This window comes from Camelina sativa, chromosome 10 (assembly GCF_000633955.1).
Source record: "Camelina sativa cultivar DH55 chromosome 10, Cs, whole genome shotgun sequence".
Taxonomy (NCBI): Eukaryota; Viridiplantae; Streptophyta; class Magnoliopsida; order Brassicales; family Brassicaceae; genus Camelina; species Camelina sativa.
In genome coordinates, this window is record NC_025694.1 from 17,874,004 (window position 1) to 17,900,021 (window position 26,018).

At 34.5% G+C, this 26,018-nt stretch overlaps 2 protein-coding genes and 3 long non-coding RNA genes across 5 annotated transcripts; 1 reads left to right on the forward strand and 4 right to left on the reverse strand.

The window, feature by feature from the left end:
• Positions 627–1,065, forward strand: LOC104719224. The gene is made up of 2 exons (XR_756572.2): positions 627–714; positions 838–1,065. It is a non-coding gene; the product is annotated as an uncharacterized LOC104719224 (long non-coding RNA).
• Positions 11,368–15,122, reverse strand: LOC104720460. Its single transcript, XM_010438362.1, has 8 exons — positions 15,001–15,122; positions 14,543–14,899; positions 14,288–14,490; positions 13,584–14,182; positions 12,818–13,443; positions 12,449–12,736; positions 12,121–12,157; positions 11,368–11,907 (listed from the first exon to the last, which is right to left on the reverse strand). The coding sequence occupies exons 1-8, from the start codon at positions 15,120–15,122 to the stop codon at positions 11,368–11,370; spliced, it is 2,772 nt and encodes a 923-aa protein (XP_010436664.1).
• LOC109127043 lies at positions 16,372–17,563 on the reverse strand. The gene is made up of 2 exons (XM_019231194.1): positions 17,177–17,563; positions 16,372–17,075 (listed from the first exon to the last, which is right to left on the reverse strand). The coding sequence occupies exons 1-2, from the start codon at positions 17,275–17,277 to the stop codon at positions 16,742–16,744; spliced, it is 435 nt and encodes a 144-aa protein (XP_019086739.1). The 5' UTR covers positions 17,278–17,563; the 3' UTR covers positions 16,372–16,741.
• LOC109127045 lies at positions 17,584–18,193 on the reverse strand. Its single transcript, XR_002033766.1, has 3 exons — positions 18,107–18,193; positions 17,917–18,023; positions 17,584–17,819 (listed from the first exon to the last, which is right to left on the reverse strand). It is a non-coding gene; the product is annotated as an uncharacterized LOC109127045 (long non-coding RNA).
• Positions 22,440–24,368, reverse strand: LOC104719225. The gene is made up of 3 exons (XR_002033653.1): positions 23,674–24,368; positions 23,510–23,587; positions 22,440–22,989 (listed from the first exon to the last, which is right to left on the reverse strand). It is a non-coding gene; the product is annotated as an uncharacterized LOC104719225 (long non-coding RNA).

Below are 26,018 nucleotides of genomic sequence, written 5' to 3' on the forward strand. Positions count from 1 at the left end.
AATTCAGAATCTGTGGTGACTGACTTGTGAACATTTTTGTTTCTACTAATAATAACTCTTTATTATTAATATTTACCCGTTTACTCATCATCATTTAGTCATATATATATATATATATATATATATATATTATATGCTTGATATCATATATATATGCTTGATATCATTAGTCATAACAGATTTTCCGATTAATCTGTTATCTATGGTTTTGAGATGAATGGGTGTGGATATCTTTTTTTTTTTGTTAATATGAGGATGTGTACTAATCACTGTAGACAAAATTATTGTTGCTATGAAAGGTTAATGTTGAGTTCTGTGACAGCTATGCTTGAAAAATTTCTTACTTTCTATGGACCTGTCGTGACAATTGATTCTAACACCTTGTCGCTTTGAATTCTCTAACATAAACCGACCATTACTTACCCTTCATAGAGATGCTCCATCTTTGTTTGATTTCACCATTGGTCAAGTGATTCTGGCTACTGGTATTAAGATAGATCACGTTACCAGTACCACCTCCACGTTATTTATACAAGTCACATGTGTTGTCTTTCGTGTTCTAAACCGACATTTGTTGCTTTCTCTTCTTTTATAAGGTTCTTTATCTCCTTTCTCCTTATCAAAGAGAAGGAGAGATTGGACGTTCTGGCGGTGCTGGTGTTGGGAAAACAGTGCTCATTAAGGAACTATTCAACAATGACGCCAAAGCTCATGGTATGTACTCTTGGTGTATATATATATAGTGTGCCCAGTGGTATTCCATACTTTTTTACTTACTAACTGGTTCTCCTACCGGTGAATATGTGGTTTCACCGTATTTGCTGGTGTGGGAGAAAGGACTTGTGAGAAGAAGAATATAATTGAAAAGAGGAACACGTAAGAAACGAGAAGAGAAGCTTAATTCATTGTTGATCTTTTTCATTTACTTTTGAAATGTCTTCAGCTTTCTTTTCCTTGAGATCTTTCTTCTCAATTATTTACTCATTTTCTTATGAAACTTTGTTTGTTTTTGTTGTATATTTCAAGTATGCTTACTTTCTAACAGTGATTTGTGCTTACTAGCTTTACGAGAAGGGCTGTTTAAATTTCTTAAAACAACTATTTTTCATTTTTAAATCACATTTCATAAACAAGTATGTAAAAAAAAAGGTGTGTTTTTGTTTTAGTACGTTTTACAAACGTAATTGTAAAATTAATACAGTTACTATTCATAATTGGAAAAAGAGGGTTTGTGAGATAGAGGCGGTAAGAGTTAGAAAATTTTTTGGGGTAGGGATATTTGGGTGTGATTACTAGTTTGCCCCTGATCAATTGTTTTGCGGAAGAAAGAGGAGAGAGGGAAGGAAGAGGAGAAATGGAATATGAGCCAGGTTCTCTCACTCTTTCTCTCTATTATTTTAAACATAACCCCTAAATTCTAATAACTAAAGAATTAGTTGTTGTAAATTTTTTTTTAATGTTTTAGATAAACAAAAATCTTTGTTTTTTCCTTTATTAGTTGATATGCATTTTGTTTGATTATTTTAAATATATTTTCATATATTATATTATCCGTACATATTATTAAGAGTACATATGTCTATACATATTTTCAAGTGTACATGAGTAATATATTTTATATATTATATTATTCGTACACATTATTAAGAGTACAAATGTCCGTACACATTATCAAGTGTACATATATAATATGTTTAATTCGTACACTATTTTAAGTATACAGACATTTGTATACTTAAAATAATGTACGAATAATATAATATATTTAAAAAACTATTAAACAAAATTCATATCAAATTGTAAAGAAAAAAATATAGATTTTTTTTTTGTTTCTAAGAAGTTTTCTAAAAAAAAAGTTATATTAACAATTATTTGAAAAATTAAAAAAAAAAAGGAGAAAAGAGAAATAATGGCATGAAGGTAATTATGTATGTTAGGGGATGGCAAAAAAGAGAATCGAACAGTTGCAAATAGTGGTCAACTTGGTATTCTCCAATTGTAAATAGTAACTGTACTAGTATTACAATTATGTTTGTAAAATGTACTAAAACACCAAATAGCTAAAAAAAAGAGATAATAGGAAAAAACATACAGTTTAAACTTAATTTGAAAACTAATACGTTTACTATTTATAATTGGCAAAGTAGTACATTGACCACTGTTTGCGACTGTTTACAAGACTCACTAGCCCTCAAAAACATTTGATATTTACATAACTTGCCACTACTCCTCTTTTGTCATATTTTCTTGATTTTTCAAATAATTGTTAATATAATTTTTTTTGAAAACTTTTTCGATACAAAAAAATCTATATTTTTTTCTTCACAATTTGATATGAATTTTGTTTAATATTTTTTAAATATATTATATTATCCGTACATTATTTTTAAGTGTACATATGTCAGTATACCTTATTTAAGTGTACAGTTGTCTGTTCACATTATTAAATATACGGATTAAACAAATTACATCTGCACACTTGATAAATGTACAGATTAAACAAATTACATATGTACACTTGATAATGTGCACAGACATCTGCACTCTTAATAATATGTACAGACAACTGTACACTTAAATATTAAACAATCATTGTACATATTACATCTGTACACTTGATAATTTATACAGATACAAAATTTGTAAAAAATATTTAACATTATCAAATAAATTCATCAAACAAAATGCATATCAAATAATTGAGAAAAAAACATAGATTTTTTTCCTTCTTTTTTGTTTTCCCCTTCCATCTAAAACCCAAAATATTAGTCAATGAAATTTTTTTAAAAACCAGATTCCATATATAAAAAAAATTATTTTTATTTTTTTTTGTTGATGACCAAAAAAAAACATAGATTTTTTTTATATATGGAATCTGGTTTTAAAAAAAATTCATTGACTAATATTTTAGGTTTTAGATGGAAGGGGAAAACAAAAAAGAAGGAAAAAAAAAACTGAGCGAAAAAAAAAATCTCATTTTCTCTTCCCAACCGGGGTTAATTAGTAATCTTCACCAAAAACACTATGTCCTACCTTATTCTCTATCTCTATGGTCTTTTATCTCACACCCACTCTTCTTTCCAATTGTAAATAGTACATGTACTAGTTTTATAATTATGTTTTGAAAATGTACTAAAAATCTAACAAACTAAAAAAAAAAACAGTCCTTCCAAATCCAAGTAGCTATTTTATGTTACATAGACAATCCAATTAAGCAATTCTATCAATAATAATAAGAAGAAGAAAAAAATCAATAAAAACACACATGGTATATGTCATTAAAAAAAATAAACTGTCAAAATTAAATAAAAATAATAACGAAACAACAAAACTAATAAAATGGACCTCCAATTCATCCTAGCAAACGCCAAAATTGATTAAATAAAACAAAACAACTAACAATAATAATGGTCCTCCAATACATCCTAATACAAGCAATTAAAAAATTGATTTTAATCTAAAATTTCAATACAATAATAAAACTAGCAACGCATAATAACAAAAACCTAAAACCAAAAATATTATCAATGAATATTATAAAAAAATATTAATAATGATTTTTTAATTATAAACACATATAAAATTATCTAAAAATAATAAAAATAAAAATAAAATACTCTACAACTAATATTTACATTGATAGCACTAGAGAAACATTATAATATGTCATTCATAGCTTTTTCACAAATGATATATTAGGCCACTGTTATCGTAGGTACCCCACATATGATAGCGCCAGATATATATGCTATGTTTGAATCTTCAACCATAGCAGCAGCTACATGCTTTGTTATCATGTTTTTCTAATTTTTTAAAATAATGTAATAAGTCATTTTTCATGCTATGTTAGGAATTTCTACTATAGCTATATTAAAACGATTTAGTTTATTTTGCAAAATTTATTTAAATTTATTTCTATATAGATTTCACATTTCATAAATCATCTATATATATAATATAAATATTTTAACCAAAAAATGTCATACATAAAATCATACCAACACTACAGGAAATTCGATTATTGATAGCACACGTTAAACGCTATCATAAACAAAGATAGCGTTGTGAAAAGTGATGTCATCCACCGCGATAGTTGATCTGACACTTTAGATAACTTTTTTAGGCATGCTATTGAATATTTATAAACAATAACGTTTTTTATATCCTCGATATTTAAGTATACAATAGCGATTATATTTCATTATTTAGTCTATTTATAACATTTTAATATTACTTTTTGTAGCATTCGTTTTCTGCTATTTGTTTGGATTCCTAAGCAAATATTTTTATTGAAATTTTTGTAAACAAAACGAAAAATACCTTCTGAAGAAGAAAACTTTTATAATAACATTAGTTTTCAATCCAACAAACCAACATAACCACCACACAATAGTTCAAGTTCCAACAGAAGGCATATAAACTTATAAGCTAGCCAACATAAACACCACACAATAGTTCAAGTTCCAACTAAGGCCCTAGTTTGTTTCTAACACAAGTGTGCTGAACTCAAGACCCTACAATCTTATCAGTAGGCCATGCCACTGTTGTACCTAAAGCATCAGCAACACATTCCACTTCCGCATCTGGTCTCCATACTTTGGCTGTTCCAATCTTTATAATTTTAACCCATACCTTGCTAGCATTAGGTCCTAAGGGTTTACAGTGGACTGTGTCTTCCAGATTGGTTGAAGTGACTATACCTTCTGCAACGATCTCTCCTGAGTTTTCACAGTCCAACAACATGCAAGTCTTCTTCTTTCCATTTGATGAGCTGTTAGCGAAGCTGCAGCTTATACTCTACCACTCAGAACAAAATTATAGATCAACTCAAGATCACAATCATATAACATTTGACTAACTTAAAATTCAGTCACTGAAAATTATACCTTAGGTGATGATGCTTTCGGTGATGCTTGTCTTGAAGGTTGAGTAATGATGTGTGTAGAATTTCACTCCAAATCTTTTACCTAAAAAGACTACACGACGACTGAAAGTGCACAGTTAATCAATTGTAGTATTTTAGGATCGATCCCACAGAGAGTAATAGCAAGCACAAATTGAATTAAAAGGGAAAGAACTATGGCTAAGACTAAAGAAGAGATTGGGGTTTTGGTTTTCCTAATAACTATTGCAAATAAATAAAAGTAAATAAAAGCGGTTTAAAACTATAAGACTAAGGCGTTGGGCGTTTTGGGAGTCATCTTAGGGTTTTCATGGTTCTAAGCAATATTAGGTGCAAGATCTAACAAGTAAATACTAATTTTCGGTTTAGGTTCTCAACTACGAAATACTAATGAACTAACAAGCTATTCTCATAGAATGAAAGTCTAAAGTCTTCACACTCCGTTACTCAACTTTCGCAGGCAACGTCGCATGTCAACCAGCTAGTTAAACAAGTTCGATACATTCACCAAACTTCGCAACTCAACTTACGCAGGTTACGAGCAAGGCTTCAGTATAACACTAGTTCGGAGAAGTAGGATAACACGGTTAGCGCTCCCGTTCTCTAGATCAGTACTTGTTGATCAATCCAAGCATAAGAATTAAGATAAAGATGTCCCCAAATAACTCTAATATAAAACCAAAAATAAGATCTAACAACCTAATTGAAGCGAACCATGAATTCCCCTTGAATCACCCCATAGAACCCAACAAATAAAACTACTCGCTCATGATGCTAAGAAACGACATTGATATTATGTAGAACAGCATCAAAAATGAATCAATAAACAAAAGGGGGTTCAAAGTAAACTTCTCTATTTGTCACAAAAGTAACTTGATCCCAAAAGCAAAGTAAGTATGAAAGAAATAAGGAAGAGTAGAGATTTGGTGTCTTCGGCGATGGCTTCTAAGAGGAGGTGAGAGAGGACGAGCTTCGACGACGGTAGAAGAGTCTCTGGTCATCTCTAGGTCGGCTGCTAGTGGCGTGGATGAAGAACTTAGAGGCACAAAGGAAGCACACCTCAAAACCCTAGGTCTTAAGAGTATTTATAGGGTTTTGTTTAGGGTTAGGGTTTTGTAAGGGTAGAAACGTCTTCTCTTCTTAAGTGCAGGACAAGGGGCGGCGAAGGAGGATTCTGGACCGTGGAGGAGGCTGGGACTGGGCCGTGGTGATGATCGCTGGTCAGGCCTTGAATGATAGCCCATCGGCTGGTTGCTTCTCTTCACGTCGGTTTATAACACGTTTCGGTAAATCGGGCATAACTTCCGCATGAATGAATGGATTGACTTGATTCTACTTCGAGGAGAAAGAGGACTCTTCCAAATTTCCATAGACACCAAGCATGATATATTTTGAGTTGTGGAAAGTCTTCAAAAGTGGCCCGTACTGTAAAGCTCTGAAACTTTCCTATAACGTATTTTCCTTGCCTTTTGGTCCTTTTTGCTATAAAACCTTCTTGAAACCTAAAATACTTGATAATAGACATTAAAGCATTGAAATCATATCAAACTCTTCCTAAATGCATATGAAAACTATAGCTAATATGAGTAAAATAATGATGTTATCAAGTATCTTGTTCATTGGCCAGGCAATATAATCTTGAAGTACATGCTCCATCAAGTATATTTCAGTAGTTGGTCTCCACAAATAAGCATCTTTCTTAACCACCTTCTCAACCTTCACCACTGTAGCATTTCGACCAATAGGAATATCGTTGATCACTTCTTTAGGATCAGTAGACCACATTTGACCCTCAGCAACTATTTCATCCTCCTCCGCATTACAATCGTAGATGATGATCATGTCATGTACCTAAGTCAGTCATAAACAAATATATATCAGAACAGGGAATAATAATACAGTTTCAATAAAAATCAACCAAAATCAAAATTTTACCGATGATTCAAAAGTTTGGTTATCAGTTTCGGAATCAACCATCTTGATTTTATTAGCTGGCCATGCTATTTTGACTCCCACAGTTTGGGTAAGTGATCCAACAGTTTTAGTTGGCCTCCAAAGAGAAGCATTTTATACTAATACAGACCTAACAATGATAGCTGATGCATTAGAACCAATTGGAATATGAGCAACCTTGTACATTGGTTCAGACGAGCAGTACTCTCCTTCACCGACAACACATTCCTCTTTTGAGTACCAATCCAGTAGTTGACACATACGAACATCCTGTCTACAACTACTATCCAGCTCCGAGGTAGAAACATCATCAGGTTGTTCACAGAAGAAGTTGAATTTTAGAAGCATACATTGGAATCATCAAGCATTGGTTACCAATGTGAGTAAAAGATTAACTAACCTTCTTCCCTTTAGACAAGAAGTGAAGTTTATTTTCAAGATTTTCAACCTTGTTGACCAATTCCTTCTGCATCTCTAGCCTGAAGGAATGCTAGCTTTGTTGCAGTGGTCCCTTTGCACATCCCTCTAATCCTNAAGCTCATACACATGTGCATCTCGAGCCTGAAGGAATCCTAGCTTTGTTGCAGTGATCCCTTTGCCCATCCCTCTAAGCCTTCCAGGTTTGTCTCTTCCTAACACCTGGCTCACAGCATCCTCTCTAATGCTAGTGCTAGCTGTAGATGCCATTTCACTATCAAGAGATTTTATTTTTTTCTAACACAAATAGTGAAAACAGAGTTAGTATGAGTTCTATATAATAAATTACATATTTATAATCCCATGTCATTTACAACAGTATCCACAAATTCTGGTCTCACAGGTCTCCCATCTGAATGAGTGTGTCCTGCTACCCATACTTTGCTCCTTGACACTTTGCTTGGGTCTGAACTTTTTTTGTTCTGCAGGTAACAAAACCACATCAGCTATGTGAAAAATAACAGCAAAATTAACATCTACATACCATATCATCAGCTAGTCGATTCATTCCTTTACGGCTTGAGGTGTGTGGAATCTGCCCCTTCCTCAGTTCCCTGAATTTTTCACTTACAACCTATAAACAAGCCCATAATCAATAAAGATTCAAACAAACATATTCTATCATTACAGAGTTTGAAATACATAACCTGAAAATCTGCACTAGTCTTAGACTTCACCCATTTTTTCCAAGCTGCAACAAATTGGATGTTACTTGGTTTCATCTCCACAACCTCTTTCTTATTTAGTTTTCGTACTTTAGAGACAATCCTAGACTTAGAAGACCGCCAAGTATTATTCATCTCCATTAAAAGAGATTCTTTTTGCCACTCTTCAGTTAAATTGAACCTTGCCTACAATATTTGTGAAACAGTTTAAACAACCTGATGATTAGTACACCGACTCATATAAGAGGTAAATTAGCAAGAGTATTTAGGAAATACCTGAATTTGCTCCCACATCATGTGTTTTATTGAAGGATCCAAATATCTCCAGTCATAAAGAAGGACTGGCACATGCTCTCTTACCAAAATACCCATGAAGGATGAAAGCAAGACTGATCCTGGACCCACATGTGCACCAAGAGAATTCCATTCAACTTCAATTTTGTCTTCATGGTGTTTAGCAACTCCACGCATCTTAGTTGGCCCTCTTGTTCTCCTTTTCTTGGTTTCTTGAGCTTCTACAGCTGTTGATTACAAATTTTCTTCTAGATCAGCCTGCTGCTCTTCTTCCTCTCCATTGACCTGCCTATCTTTTTTACCTTCATTGTGATGCTCATCTTCTTCAACTTCATTGACCTGCCTATCTTCTTCTCTTTCTGATCCCATATTCTCTAAAATTTCTTCAACATTTTTCTGAACACTATCTTCTGCATTGTTTGAAGCCTAAACCATCCGGATGGACTTTACAGGGACTGCAGAGATGCCTAGCTGACGGTTACTGCGTCTAGGAATGATTTTATCCATTTTCTTCGACATTTTCATATACCTGAAACAGAACTGTAATAAAAATTAGTACATTATACTAATCCTAATCCAATTAATCCACTACTAAGACCCCTTCACAATCTTTTCTATCAAAGAAACTCTCATCATCAGAAGACTCGTTCCCAAAATCTTCATTTTGCGGAATGGATGGTGCAACTACAAACTCTTCTTCTGTCTCTAGCTCATGATACCCTCTTGGTGGCGCCCTCATCACTACATACCAACTTGAGGAGTTATCTCTAGAATAGAATACTTGTTTAGCTTGGGAGGCCAAAATATATGGATCTTGGAAGTAGGCAGATTGGTTGACATTGAGATTCACAAGTGGAAATCCTTCTTCTTCTTTTACACCATTTCCTTTGTTGGCCCACTTACACTTGAATATTGGAATCTGAAACATATGGTAATCTAGCATAATTATCTGTTGTATAACTCCATAGAACACAACCATGTCCGCCATCTGTCTATTATCTCTTGCACTAGCTCTACACATGCTAAAATCTTCATAAGTTACTCCACTGTTCTGAGTCTTGCGCATTACTTCCTCAGTGTGAAATCTATGCCCATTAATGACAAACCCCTTATAGGTTTGAGCTATATTCCTTGGTCCATGAGCTAACCATCTCAATTTCTCTGAATGATGTTATGAGTTACCAGGGATCTACATATCCACACAAAATATGTATAGTTATTTACTATATATACATAGGAATAAGAAAATAATATTGTGTATATATACAATATCTAACCTTATCTTTTACCCACTGTGAGAACCTCTCTGCATGTAATTTCCATAAAAGAGTTTCACTTTTACACATCTCACATCCATTGATTGCAATTCTTCAATGTGCATACTGTTATAAAATATCAGAAAGTTAGTTTTAAACATTAAACTTTCAAACTTAGTTGTTAAACTATAAGAAATAAGATGAGGCAAAAGAAAAACTTACTCTACATATGGACTCATCACTACCATGTTCATTAGAACATATCTATGGGCAATGTCTCTCTCTCTTTATCACTTAATACCACTTGAGCAGCCTTCTGGAATGGGCGTCCTTCAAGTATTCCCCCAAAGGACCCAATATCTTCATTACGGTTGATTTTTTCTTGCACCGGTACAGAATTTTGTAGAAACTCCATGCAAAATGCAATACACTCCCCAGCTAAATAACCTTCAGCCATACAAGCTTCTGGCCTTACATAGTTTTTTACATATGCTTTTAGTGTTTTCATTTACCTATACCTCAACCAAATACGAATATACTATGTTAGTAAACTATTGAAATACAACCTGAAAATTTTCAAAGTTAAAAGATGATTACCTTTCAAAGGAGTACATCCATCTGAAATGAACAGGTCCACCCAAACGTGCCTCCCTTGCTAGATGTATTGGAAGATGGTACATTATATCAAAAAGGGATGGAGGAAAATATCTTTTTAGTTGGCAAAAGGTCTTTACACACTCAGCCTCCAGTGATATTAGCTTTTCTGGATCAATAACTCGCTGACACAACCTCTTAAAGAAATTACATAGTCTAATCACTGCAATTCTAGGACCCTTTGGTAGTAATCCTCTCAAAGCAATTGGTAAGAGATTCTGGAGAAGCACATGATGATCATGTGACTTCAATCCACCAATCATAGGAGGATCCACTGAAACACAGTTGGATATATTTGCAGAATAACCATCAGGCCCTCTGAATGAACTTAACTTCTTGCAAAATGTTGTTTTCTCAGACTTGGACAGCCAATAAGCAGTTGGAGGCAAATAAGTCCTCTTCCCTTTTTCCTGTGTATGTAACTTCTGTCTAATCCCCATGTCTGCGAGATCTTTCCTTGCTTTCACCCCATCTTTTGACTTAACAGATTGCATCAACATAGCCAACATAGCATCAGAAACATTCTTCTCCACATGCATTACATCAATATTGTGACGAACCGGCATATCCTACCACAAAAGAAGAAGAATTCACTATAGGAAATGTGGGTATTAATAGCGGCTGTTAAACGCTATGAGTTTACGATTATAGCGTTTCCTAAAACGCTCTGAGATCGCCCGTTATAGTAGGTCATACACTTTTAATAGCGGATAGCCGGTTTGCTATAGTTAAATATACAACGATAACATTGTATACTGCGCAATTGTTAATATTTATAATAACATAATACAAATGTTATTAAAACTCATTAATTGGATTTTACCTATAGCAAAGATAGCAAATATTGTGTGTTATTAGTTTGTTTTGAAATTTTTTAAAATTTATTTATTAAAATGAATTACGAATTATTTATTATTTAAAATAATTAATTAATTTCGAATATTTGTAAAAAAAACCAATTTAATTAATACAAAATATTTAAATATATTTAAATGTTTAGATAATCATAACAGATTTTATTGTTTACAAAAACCACAAACACCTATCAATCTACCGCTAACAAACCTTCACAATCATCCCTAACATAAACACTATCATCATCACAAGCTTCATCATCCAAATCATCGACTTCTTGGACAGGCAAAGGTGCAACACCTAAATCCTCTTATGTTTCCAACTCATGATAGCCTCTAGGTGGTGCTCTCATAACAACATACCAATTTGAATTATCATCTTCCCTAGAATAGAAAACCTGTTTTGCTTGAGAAGGTAGAATGAATGGATCTTTCAAATAGGCTGTTTGGTTCATATGAAGGTTGACAAGAGTGAAACCATCTTCCTCCTTCACACCATTCCCTGTGTTGGCCCAATTGCATCTAAACAGCGGCACTTTGAACATGTGATAGTCCATAAGTAAAATCTCCTTTATCACTCCAAAATATGTAAGCATATCAGCGACTTGTCTCATATCTCGAGCACTTGATCTACACATGCTAAATGCTTCATAAGTTACTCCACTATTTTGTGTCTTCCGATTAACCGCATATGTGTGAAACCGTTGCCCATTAACGATAAATCCTTTATGTGCTAAAGCAACATTTCTTGGTCCAAATGCCAACCACCATATCTCCTTAGAATGACTATTTGTTGAGTCTGAATGAATCTGCCACAGTAAAATTCCATCCTTGATCATCAAGCTGAAGTACTAAAATGATAATCACGAATACCAGTCATCAAGATGCAACCTAAGCTAATCAGTCACTTAGCAAAACATGATCATGAAACTAACAATCTGTGCCAAGAAAACTAGTCATCCAGCTACAAGGTAAGCTAACCAGTCATTAATCAAAACATGATCATGAAGCTACCAATCTGTCCCAAGAAACCATTCATCAAGCTACAAGATAAGCTAGCAAACTGGTCCAAGAAGACCAGCCATCAAGCTACAAGATGAGCTAACCAGTCATCAAGCAAAACATTATCATGAAGCTAACAAGCTAATCAGTCAATTTAACAAGTTGTATAACAAATAATCAAGAAGACAAGTTGCATATGGAAACCTTTATTTTAAGCCATTGTGCAAACTGCTCAGTATGGTTTTTCCATCACAAAGTTTCATTTTTAGCACATCGAGCATCATTAGCTTGTAATTCTTCCAAATGCATCCTGATTTTACATTAAACAACAGTTTTGAGAATAAATTATAATAATAATTAGTAGATGAAACATAAAGGGTAACCTCTTACTCAATATAAGGATCCAAAGATGCCATGTTCATTAGCACATAGCGATGTGCAGTGTCTCTATCTTTATCTGATAGGGTAACTTCTATACTCTTCTGCAGAGGTCGACCTTCAACCACGCCTCTATCAGCCTCAATATCTTCATTGCGATTAACTGTTTCTTGAACTGGTACTGAATCTTTAAGGAACTCTAAACAAAATGCAACGCATTCTCCAGCTAAATACCCCTCAGCCATGCATGCTTCTGGCCTTGCATGATTCTTAACAAAAGCCTTAAGTGTTTTCATGTACCTATAACTCAGTCAAGAAATGAATATTAGTTGAACATAATTGCAGGAAATACATATATTGAAGCAAATGAGTACATCAAACCTTTTGAAGGGATACATCCAGCGGAAGTGTACCGGTCCTCCCAAACGTGCCTCTTTTGATAGATGAATTGGAAGGTGGAACATGATATCAAAAAGGGATGGAGGGAAGAAGCGCTCCAGTTGACACATTGTTTCCACAAACTCTGTCTCCATTGTCATTAGTTTCTCCGGGTCGATGATACGTTGACACAACCTGTTGAAGTAACTGCATAATCTATTGATGGCAATCCTAGGAACCTTATGTAACAACCCTCTTAATGCAGCCAGTAACAAGTTCTGTATGAGGACATGATGATCATGCGACTTTAAACTACCTATATTTGGAGGGTTAACTGAAACACTATTCGCAATATTACCACAATAACCATCAGGACCTATAAACTTAGATAACCTGTGGCCGAAAATGGTCTTTTCTTTCTTGGATAACCAGTAGGCTGCTGGAGGTAAGTATGTTTTCTTTCTCCTGACCTCTGTGTGCAAGTGATTTCTGATTCCAATATCTTCTAAGTCTTTTCTTGCTTTCAAACCATCTTCTGACTTAGCACTTTGCATCAAGATAGCCAATATAGCATCCGACACATTTTTTTCTACGTGCATAACATCAATATTATGACGAACAGGCAAATCCTAACACATGAAGGAATAAACTGTCAGGCTAGCTTATTCAGATCCAACAATAAGAGAATATAGTAATGTAGTTCAAAGAATATTGATCTCTTCTTCCACCGCCATAGATCATTTGATTCTTCACACTCTTCTTGATCCACCTCATCATCTTCCAACTCAGTTCTTTTTCTTTTAATTTCCTTGTCTAGAGGTTTTCTAAAATCATTCCTAAAAGCTTGTAGTGTCTCATATATTTCAGCGCCTGTTTGTATCCTTTTAGCATTCCTTTCCTCAATAGTGTTGTCAAACCAAGCTTTTTTATATCTGTAATGATGGCCAGACGGTAGTCTCTTTCTATTCCCCATATAGACAAACTTACAGCTAAAATTTAGCCATCTGGAAGGTGTATCTTTTCCACATACATTGCAGGCTTGTTTCCCCTTCACTTTACATCCGGACAATGTTCCTAAGGCTGGATAGTCACTGATACTCCAAAGCAGCATGGCTGTAAGTGTGAAATTCTCTTTCGCAAATGAGTCGTAGATTTCAATACCCTCAACCCACAAATCTTTTAAATTGTCTATTAGTGGTGCCAAGTAAACATCTATGTTATTCCCAGGAGCTGTTGGACCAGGGATCAACAAAGTCAACATTATATTTTCAGCCTTCATACACATAGTCGGAGGTGTGTTATAGTTCACCAACAACATTGGCCATGTGCTGTGATTGGTGTTTTGCATGGAGAAAGGGTTCATCCCATCTGTAGAAATTCCAAGTCAAAGATTCCTTGGTTCAGCAGCAAAGTCTAGCCATGTAGCATTCACTTGTGCACATGATATAGAATCAACGGGGTGTCGCATTGTACCATCTTCAGTGCCATTGGTATAGTGCCACTGCAAATCTTCAGCCATCTTTTTTGATCTAAACATCCTCCTAAATCTGTGCTTGATTGGAAAATATCTAAGGACCTTTGTTGGAATCCCAACCTTCATCTCATTATTGTGCTTATCCTTCTCCCATCTTGAAACTTTGCATCTTGGACAGCTGTCTAACTTCTCAAACTCCTTCCTATATAGTATGCAATCATTCTTGCAAGCATGAATATTTTCGTATCTGAAACCAAATATCTTTAGCAGCTAAACTCTTCGGCAGTACATTGTCTTCAGGTAGCATATCCTGAATTAAATCCAACAGCTGATCAAAGTAGTTTTCTGACACACCACTCTTAACCTTGAATCTGTAAAGTCCCATAATTGTTGAAACCTTTGTGTATTTGATACAATCAGAGTAGAATGGAGTTTCATCTTCTCTTAACTTTTTCCTAAACTCAGTTTCCTCTACTGCTTCACCGTCGTTTGCCTCTAATGCTTCATCATCATTCCTCAGATTTGGTTCACCTTCACCCATAGAGAATGTTGTCTTAAACAAGTCAAATGCCTCTGTTTCGTGTTGAGGACCACTGTCTTCTGTAGACGCTCTTTTTTCACCATGAATACTCCAACAAGAAGTCTTTTACTTCTTATCCATACCCCTTATCACTAGATGCTCAACAATTTCATCTATCGACTGATTGCATACATTGCGGCAATCTCTACATGGGCATAGCATTTCAGATAGATTGCCCAATCTTCTTGCTGATGAATTGGCGAATTTCGTTGCTCGATGCTTTTCTTTGGCAGCGAAATCCACGTCTTATCCATTTGTTCACGATGGAGATGGATCCGTTCTGAAACGATTTGGTGAACACAAAGGAAGAGATGGGGAAGTTTTGGTAAACCCTAAAGATGAGTTGTGTTCTGTAAGCTTATCGAGACAGATCAACGGTGTATGTTTCACAAGATTGCAATCTTGGTGATTACTGCTCATTGGCTAACAATAATAACGGCTCAGATCAAAGTTAGCGAGACAGATCAACGGTGTAGGTTTCGCCTAGATTGCAATCTCGGTGATTACTGCTTATTTGCTAAGAACAATAAACGGGCCAGATCAAAGTTAGCAAGACAGATCAACAGTGTACATTAATTGCGTCTACAATAAGAAAGGACGGCTGAGATCATAGTCGGCGTTATCCAACGGTGTAGGATTCATCCTATAATCTGGGAGGTTAATTGTTTTTTCATTTTAAATACAAAAATAAGCATATAAAATAAATTATTTTAAAAAAATTTATCAAAATAAGGTTTTCAATGTTTCTGAATATTATTTCTTATAATTATAAATGTTATAATTAAGAACAATTAGTATAAATTAATATTCTAACACTAAGTTTTAGTTTAGGGTTTAGGGTATAGGGTTTAGGGTTTAGGGTTTAGACTTTGGAGTTTAGTGTTTATGTTTTATACTTTAGGATTTAGAAATTTAACTATAATGTTTGAAGTTTAGGGTTTTAATTTTATGTTTTTGAGTAGAGAGCACAAATGAAGCACAAAAATACAAATTTTTAGCAAACCGGTTTAGACATAACCGGTTTAATTTTGACATAATTGAAACCGGTTTAATTTAGAATCAATTGATGGGATGATGCTTATATCATCTTAAACCGGTTTGAACATAATTTAGACATCTCTAAACCGGTTTAATTTTCGAAATTTCCATCACCAGTTTAATTTAGACATCTCCAAATCGGATTAATTTTTGAAATCTCCAAACCGGTTTAATTTTTGAAATTTCCAAACTGGTTAAATTTTCGAAATCTCCATAACTGGTTTAATTAAGACATCTCCAAACCGGATTAATAAAGACATTTCCAGCACCGGTTTAATTAGCCATAATTTTTGAAATCTCCAAACCGGTTTAATTTTCGAAATCTCCAAACCGGTTTAATTTTCGAAATCACTAAACCGGTTAATTAGCAATGACCAGTTTAATTTTCGAAATTCCCAGCACTGGTCAAATTCCAACAATTGTTAATCAGTCATTAACCATAATAAAAATCCATTACAATTACAATACAAATTAAAATAAAAATTCCAACAATTGCAACATCATATCCCATCCATTCACACAAACTTTATTTTATCATTTGGCCATGCTACAATTGAACCTATTGCATCAGAAATGGTTTCAATCTCTGAATTTGGCCTCCACACCTTTGCTATACCAATCTTAGCCACTTCAACTGAGACCTTGCTTGCATTTGGACCTATGAGTACATGATGGCACGAGTCGTTCGGATCTGTTGAAACTACTCTTCATTCAGCTACCTTACGTCCAGAGTTGCTGCAATCTAAAAGATAACACTTCTGCTTTGGACTTCTGGTGGAACTATTGCTGCCTGGACTCTACAACTCAAAGCAAATAATAGAAGCAAGTTCCAACATCAATCAACAGACAAACAAATGAAATAACATACCTGGACTTTAGGTTGTGTTGCATCTGTAGTGGTTGCAGTCGTGACGTCAATCTTTAGGACTGGCCATGCGATTTTCTCGTTAATTGCATCACCAATTAAACTAGCTTCAGTAGTTGGCCTCCACAAATGAGCATTATCATTGAAAACCTTCACAACTTCAATACAAACAGCACTTGGACCTAGAGGTATATTGTTAACCTTCTCTTTGGAGTTAGTTGAGCACACAACACCTTCAGCAATAACCTCATCGTCTTCATTAGTCATATATTTTGCATCTTCGAGTTTCACTTTCCTTGTTTTGCTAAAATGTAAGAAGATAATGATTAGAGATATATCACTTCACCACAAGAAAAGAAGATTTGAAATGTAAGAAGATAAATGATTAGATATGTATCACTTTACCATGGATACATCTTCGGAAGCGACTGGATCCATATACAAAAGCACCTTGTCCATTGGCCAAGGTATTTTGCATCCCACAGTTTCTTCAAGATATAGCACATCTGTTGTAGGCCTCCAGAGAAAAGCTTCTAAACTTAGTGATGACTTAACAAGGACATCCATTGCATTAGGACCAATTGGTATACGACCAATTTTGTACATCGGTTCAGCAGAACATAATTCTCCTTCCCAACAACTACATCTCCTGATTGAATCCAATCCAATATTTGTACTCTAACTCCTTCTTTGGATCCACCAATACTCTCTGATGTTTCAGTATCACCATTACTTGTCTGAAATAGGGAAAAGGAATTCGTAAATGTCTTAAAACCATACCAATTGACCGAACAATAACGAAATGGATTCCCTTCTTTCCAGCTAAGTCTCGGACAATGCCCCTTAACTCTTCAATCTCACTTTTCATTTCTGCCATCTTTGCGTCTCCAGATTGCAGAAACGCTAGCTTAGTAGCTGTAATCCCTCTACCAAACCCCCTTACTCGTCCAGGTTTGTCTTTTCCCAAAATCTTGCTCACAGCATCTTCCTTTATGTTATCAATAGTTGATGTAGAGTCCATTTGACTATCAAGTGATTGTATTTGTTCCTGATACAAACATTTAAAGACAAGAAGACTCAGAGTGATTAACAAGTGATTGTTATCCATCAATTATACACAATATAACAAGTTCCAGAATTCTTACAATAGTCTCAGCAAATTGAGGCTTCACAGGTCTACCATCAGCATGAGTGTGTCCCGCAATCCATACCTTACTCCTCGTCACCTTACTTGAGTCTCTACTCTTTTTTTCTATATAAAGTACATACATATCTCAATACTATTTTATTCTAACAAGATATACAATATATATAGATATTTGACAACTATTTTACCATATCATCAGCTAAACGAAGCATTCCTTTGCGGTTGGTGGTGTGAGGAATCTGATTTTGTCTCATCTTCCTATACTTGCTACTTATTTCCTACATTATAAATATCATTTTTATTAAATCTATCAGACATGACATATAAACAAGAAAGTTACTTAGTTGTAGATAACTAACCGTGAAAGCTGAGTTAGTCTTGCTCCTAACCCAAGAGTTCCACACTTGAATCGATGGGATGTTGCTGGGTTTTAAATCTATTCTCTTAGCAGCAGTCTTCGCAGCACGTACTTTTGACAATAGCCTTGACTTCCAAGCCCTCCAGATATTTCCCATTTGCTTCAAAATAACAACTCTCTGCCATTCTTCTTGCAAGTTAAACATCTCCTGCATAACATACAACAAGCAAAGGTCAAACATGTTTCATATCTGTTCAACAAAAAATAGTTGCATATAAATGTATACCTGAATCTCTTCCCACATTGTTTGTTTAGTCACTGCGTCAACTTTCCTCCAATCACAAATTGTAACCGGAACGTGTTCCCTCACAAGGACACCAAGAAAAGATGATAATGTTATTGAACCAGGTCCAACAGGATCACCAAAGTCAGTGAAAGTAACTGAAACCTTTTCATTAGGATTTTCAGCCACTTTACGGATCTTTGTTGGTCCTCTTTTTTTTCTTTCTTTCACTCTTTCCTCCGGTACCTGAATTCCTTCATCAGTGTTGCTAGGAATCGCATTATCTTGACCATTGCCAACACCATCTTCTTCCATATTGGCAGCTTCTTCCATATTGGCAGCTTCTTCCATATTGGTAGCTTCTTCTTTATCCTCCTGTTGTTCCTGTCCAGTCAAACAAGCTTCTCCTTCTATCTCAGAATCTTCTTTCTCATCTTCAGACATTGCTTTCTCAGTCTGATCAGCATCTGGTGTTACATCTTTCTCATTACCCTTCTCAGAATCTTCTTTCTCATCATCAGACATTGCTTTCCCAGTCTGATCAGCTTCCGGTGTTACATCTTTGTCATTACCCTTCTCAGAATCTTCTTTCTCATCTTCAGACATTGCTTTCTCAATCTGATCAGCCTCCATTGATGATCGTGTTACATTGTCAACAGCATCATCTTGGGGTAATACAACTTCAACCACATCATCTTGCGGTGTAACATCTTCTACCTCATCATATTGAGCAGCCACTTTCTTCCTTCTAGTACTACTTCTCCTAGCCACTTTCTTTGCTTTTATTTTCTTATTCACCTTTAGTTTTGATGATGTAGCAACTTCTGGTGTTATCTCTTCTACCTCCAAGCCTTGATTACGTCTACTACGACGAGGACCAACTTGACCTCCTCCTCTTCTCTTTGCCATTTCTGAAATTGATAAATGAAGAACAGTTTCAATCAACATAAATTTGAAACCCAAAAATCATAATCAAAAAAGAAAATCAAAATTGAAACAAGAAATGTTCACCGAAACTGAAAATCAAAACCCAAAATCACAAACTTCCACATCAATGTTCACACAACCCAAGAATCGGAACCCCAAATGAAAATGGTTTTCCATTCCAACGAACAAATAAGCTACTATTGAATGAAAACATACCTATTGAAGATTCCAAGGAGATTGTGAGAAATCGAGTTGAGAGACTAAGAAGAAAAACTGACACAGTGAGAAATCAAGTGAGATAAAGTGTGAATTAGAGGGAGAGACTGAGAAAGCGAGTGAGATTGAGAGAAATTGAGTGAGAGTGATATCGAAAGAGATCCAGAACTTCTCGAGCTGATATGATTTTGGCTAAGGCAAAAAAATGAGAAATGACTAATCGGGTTTTCTTTTATTTTGCCTTAGCCAAAATTTTAGTTTATTCCCTCTTACCATTTTCAATAGCGGGATAATAAAGATCTAGAACCAAAAAACTGTCCCGCAACACTTTCATTATACCGCTTAAATAATTTCATTATACCAAAACGCTATCTTTAAATCACGATTCAGTCAAACATAGCATAAACATACAAAACGCTATCTTATGGTGATATCAATACACACATTTCCTGTAGTGATTAGTTCAATATGATATGCAACTTTATAAAAATAATTGACAATTATTGAAATTTGAATTTATATACCTTCCAGTAAGGTAACTCAAACAGGATGGACCTTTTCTTCCACCTCCATTTAACACCGTCTTCATCAGATTCATCATTCGATAGTTCCTCATCTTCACTTATACCTTTTCTTTTCCTTTTCCCTTTTTTCTCTATGCATTTACCAAAATCATTTATGAAATCCTTAAGCATCTCACAGATTTCTACCCCAGTTTGAACTCTTCTTGCACTTCCTTTCTCTATTGTATTATCAAACCCCTTTCTTCTTTTGTACGGATGATCAGGTCTGAGCCTCTTTTTGTTGCCCAAATACACATGCTTACGGCTAAATTTTAACCATCTAGAAGGCATATCCTTTCCACACACAATACATGTCTGTTTCCCTTTGACTTTACATCCTGCCAATGACCCTAATGCTGGATAATCAGTTATACTCCACAGCAACATTGCTCTAGGTAGACAACATTGTTATTGCTCGGTGCAATTGGCCCGGGGATCAAAAGAGTGAGCATCATGTTCTCAGCCTTCATACACAATGTCGGATGCATGTTGTAGTTGACTAATAATACTGGCCATGTGCTATACTTCGTGTTCTGGATGGCAAAAGAATTTCCCATCAATGGAAAGGCCGAGGCAGAGGTTTCTTGGTTCAGCAGCAAACTCAGGCCATTTATCATTCACATTGTCCCAAGTTAATGAGTCAACTGGATGCTTCATTGTACCATATGTACTTGCATTATTGAAATGCCACCTCAACTCTTCAGCCATTCTTTTGGATCAATATATCCTCCTAAATTTATCTTTAATTGGAAAATACCTTAGAACATTTGCTGGAAGTCCCCTTCTTCTCTTCACCGATATTCTTATCCCTTTCCCATCTGGCGAGACTAAATCTTAGACAGGTTTCAATATCTGCGTATTGCTTCCTATATAGGATACAATCCTTCTTGCATGCATGTATCATGTCATATCCAAACCCAAATATTTTCAGAAACTTCTTCATCTCATCTGTTGATCTCGGTAACACATTGTCCTTAGGAAGCATATCATGAACCATTTTGAGCAACTGATCAAAATAGTTCTCCAACATACCGCCCTTCACTTTAATCCTGTAAAGCCCCATGATTGCAGATATCTTGGTGTAGTTGGGACAGATGGAATATAAAGGAGTTCCAGCATCTTGTAGCTTCTTTTTAAACTCAGATTCTTCTACACTATCAACATCATCATTCTGATCTTCACTGTGGCTATTGGGCTTTGAATCACTATCAAAGAAGGTTGTTCTAATCAAATCATAAGCTTCAAACTCAGAGCTTGGATCTTCATCTGGCTGAGCAAGTTTCCTATCACCATGAATGCGCCAACACAAATTCCTCTTGTATTTCTCATCCGTTCCCCTAATCACTAGATGATCAAACATTTCTATGTTCCTTGATGAGACAAATTCTGGCAATCTGTGCAGGGACATAACATAGAACTAGGATTACCCAAACTTGTTGTTACTGCATTCACAAAATTTCTAGCTCATATCTGATACTCAAGGCTAGCCCTGTAAGCAACAAACATTAAAAAGTTCAATAGCAATTTGTAACAAAGTTCATAAGCAATTAAACAGTCTTGTAAACTCCATACCTTGGCAGCCAAACCCAAGACTTCTCCATCATCGAACAAGACCAACAATACAGCTCCACATACACTCACATTAAACCGAAAGACATATCAACAACACATGAGAGAAAAAGCAAAGCTAAATTCGAAAACAATTACCCACCTTAGTTAGGGTTTCTGAGAAATCGACTGAGATAGATTGAGAAATCGAGTTGCTGTGAGCTCTAAATCGAGTGAGAGAGAGTATGAAATCGAGTGAACTCCTAGATTAGGGTTTCCACAGTGAAATCGAGTTGAGAGAGAGAGAGATGGAGTTGCATGAGAGACAAATCGAGTTGCGAGAGAGAGAGAAACCGATTAGAGATTGAGAAATTGAGTTGAGAAAGGGAGAAATCGAGTTGAGAGAGTAAGGAATCGAGTGAGAGCCAGAGAAATCGAGAGAGAGTTTGAGTGTCTCAGATCTGCCTTAGAGAAAAATTGAGAAAGAGAGAAGAGTGTCGACTCAGATCTATTTTGCTATAGGGAGAAAAACGAAATTTTCCCCCCTTTTTAATTTCAATAGCGGTTTACTAATTTTTTAGAACCAATTTGGCCCACGTCAATTTTTTTGTTCCCGCTTTTAACCATTGGTAGCGTTTAAAAATAACTAAACGCTATCTGTAATACACGGTTAACTCAAAGAAAGCATAAACATCAAAAACGCTATCCTTTTGTGCTATCAATAATCAAATTTCCTGTAGTGCAAGTTTTATACTAATATCTTAAGTGCAGCCAAGTATTGAAACAAAATAAAACTAACATCCTAAGTGCCACCAACTAGATCTTCCATTGAACTCGTAACACCAACAACCGGATCTTCACGGCGCTAGCCACACCATCCTCTTCCTTCATCGCCTTAACTAACGATTGTACTTGTGTTCAAGGAAAAGCAAAGCTCTTTCATATTAAGTTAAGTCCTTAACTCAAGGCTAAAAATCTAAGAGAATTTGCAGATTATTAAACATTACCACACAACCTTATATGTATGGGCTTGTCACCAGCTTCAGGCCATTTCACAATTCTGCAGAAGCCTTTTCGCCTTCTAATCTCATTTTAAATCTCATGCCGATGGAGTAGTTATTCTTCACAGACTCCATATACTGATCAAACGGAAGAATAAACTCAGATGGGCTCATCCTGTATCAAACAAAACAGCAGTGCAAGAACATTTAGTAGAGCAATTCAGTGCCAAGAACCAGACAAATAGAGACAAGCCTTGATGATGAAACTGAACATCATGAACCAACAGGAAATCAAACAATTAACGATTCACCAATTGATGTTTCATAAACCAAACCAGTTAAACAAGTTTGATACTTACCTTTACTATCATCCATCTCTCAATGCAAAAACTTGTAACGTAGTTAAACGTTTAGACAAAACAAGAACAATCACACTAATGTACTAACTAACCATTCAAAATACTAACATGTCTTCCATTTCAATCTCCTTATCCTCCTTTTGAAAGAAGACACAAGCAATATGATTATAACTCTAAAAAAAAGGTTGAGATATTATGTATATCATATATATATAAGTACACACAAAATTTAGGAGAGACGACAATACACACCAAAGCTAAGAGTCAATAAAATCCTACAAACTTTTGGAGTAAGAAGCAGACATATTCAAAATCGAGAACTAAAGAATTTCTGACCTTGGTGAAGATCGATCTCAGAACCATTTTATAGACTATAGTCAAATGCCTTGAGCTTACTTGCAAACCATTAGATGTCTGCAAAAAAAAAAAACTCAAATCAACAAGGAAAAGACCTTAGATCTGGTTTCTCTCAAAGAAGAACAAAAAAGTCTTCGGAGTACCATCTCAAGCTCAAGCTTCAAGATCCTCCTTTTGAGCTTCAATTTCAAGCTCATCCTTTTGAGCTACAAGCTCCCCCTTCTCATGACACCTTCTTCTTCACATGAGTCTCTACTGCAAAATACTAACCATAATAAAAAAATCATTCACTCTCCAATGGAGGAGAGAAATTACAAAATTGCAGCAAATGAGTATACATACTCGAGTATTAAACCAATATATGAGACCAGATTTATGTATATCCTCCAAATCTATGAAGAAAGCAGCGTAAAGAAAATCTAAATCCGCTATCTATAGAGTCCCAATTCGAGATCTGAAAGCGTTTAAACTATAGTAACAATGAACCATGTGAGCCGGGATTTCGAGAGAACATAGAAGAAGAAAGAGAAGAAGAAGCAGAAATGGCTGTTGGATTGGCCACGAAATAAAACCCAACAGGGACTAGTGGAGCCGGCTATTGATAGACGAGGAGGAGAATCAGCGACGACATCAGCGACCAGGATTTTGAGATGAGAAGAGACACTTCTTATCCACATGGTGATGAAGATGAATCAAGAGGAAAGATTGATTTGTGTTCTGATGAGGCTGACGACCTAGGTTTTGATTTGGGGGATTTTTTTTTTTGTTCTTTCTATCGTATAGAAAAGTGTAAGTTTTTTTTTTATATTTGGAATGTGGGACATAAATTTTTTAGATCTAGGATACATGGCGGATAAGTGAATTTTTTCAGAAAGTATTGGCGGAATAAACGATTTTTGCTTTCGACTTAGTGATTTTTTTATCTTAGCTTTTATTTAGTGTTATAGTATAGTGATTAAAATAAAATATTGATCTTTCATAACAGTTCAGTAAAATGAGCTATCTTCGTGTGCTATTAATGTTGATATTTCTTGTAGTGATACAAACAATCCTGCGGTGTAGCGCAGGTACTATCCTAGTGTACAATAAAAGTACAAGGAGTTTCTCTCCAGACACATCAACATTTTGGTAAAATATGAAGCTGACACCTCATTTAAAAACTTAACCAATCAAAATATTTTAATCAATACACATCAGCTTTTCAACTTAACACATCATTTTTTTTAATTAAAAATATAATTTTTAATAGATAACCAATACAATCAAAACATATAATAAACTTCATCATTTAAAATTTGTGGATGACACATAAATTTTTAATTTGTAGAAAGAAGAACAAAAATATACAGTATATATATATATATATATATATATATATATATAATTTTTTTCTACTGTTGATATAGCATTATTAATTTGGAACTTTCAAATTTTACTTCTAACGCATTGTTGATTCCAAGTATTACAAAGAAAAAAAAAGTGAAATCGATGATAGTAAAAATTTTATATAGACTATTTTAAGAGCTTTACTAGCGTAATGAAAATATAAATTCAAAGAAAAAAGGTATAAAAGCTGAAGTGAGCTCTTGAAGGTATGTAAACCTCTTTGAAAATGAAATCTAATGAAAACATAACAAATAAGAACACTTAGTTTAGTTTAAAGCATTTGAAAGCTAACATCTTGTTAAAAATATGTACCAACAGAGTTAAGAGAAATAATACACCTCATTTTTATACTAAAATATTAAAAAGTAGACAACATCTTTCATAATGAGTTCAATATGATTATTTCAGTTTTGTAAATTATAGTCTCACTCTATAATATTAAATTATTAATAGAATATATCAAAGTAGAAAACAAGTTTATAAATAAAATTGTTGTATATATCTATATATAAAATTTATATTCTTACCTATATTTATAACCTGAGATTGCGTTGGAATAATAGTCAAATTAATCTATACTAGTATTTTTGCAGAAACTTGACAAAAAAATTCATCTCCATTGACTTTAGCATTCAATGCATTGACTTTAATATTAGTTACCAAAAATTTCAAAATTAATTATAGTTAAGTTTTAATAAAATAATGAAATCTTTCTACCTCATTCAAACATAAATATATGATTCCCGTTCATTTTTATTTGAATTTATGTTTAAATTATCTTGAATTATTCTATAATACATTTAGTTAATAAAAATTGATAGATTTGGAGGAAACCTTAGAAGTAAAATAGTTTCTCTCATTTTATTCATTAGCCTCTAGGCTTATATTTATACAAAAGATATAACTTGTCTAACAAGTTCATTACATATTCAATAATAGTAAATCTACTTATTTAGCAATAGGAGAATATTACACAAATATTAACTTTCCATTTAACTCGATCTCGTAATTTTTTCAGATCTCTAATAAAAATTGTGATTTTTTCCTGCACATGATGTAATACAAAAAATTTTAAAACGGACATATATTACTCAATAGATGA

Bases quoted from the DNA above. Each gene is read 5' to 3' on its own strand.
- LOC104720460 (XM_010438362.1), bottom strand. From the start codon at position 15,122: ATGGATAAGACGTGGATTTCGCTGCCAAAGAAAAGCATCGAGCAACGA. The intron at 14,183-14,287 runs GTACAATGCGAC...GAATTTCTACAG, and splicing joins TACCAATGGCACTGAAGATG to ATGGGATGAACCCTTTCTCC. The intron at 11,908-12,120 runs GTTTGCTAGCTT...TTATCATTTTAG, and splicing joins TGGCTGGTCTTCTTGGACCA to TACTTCAGCTTGATGATCAA.
- LOC109127043 (XM_019231194.1), bottom strand. From the start codon at position 17,277: ATGTGCTATATCTTGAAGAAACTGTGGGATGCAAAATACCTTGGCCAA. The intron at 17,076-17,176 runs GTAAAGTGATAC...CTTACATTTTAG, and splicing joins CTTCCGAAGATGTATCCATG to CAAAACAAGGAAAGTGAAAC.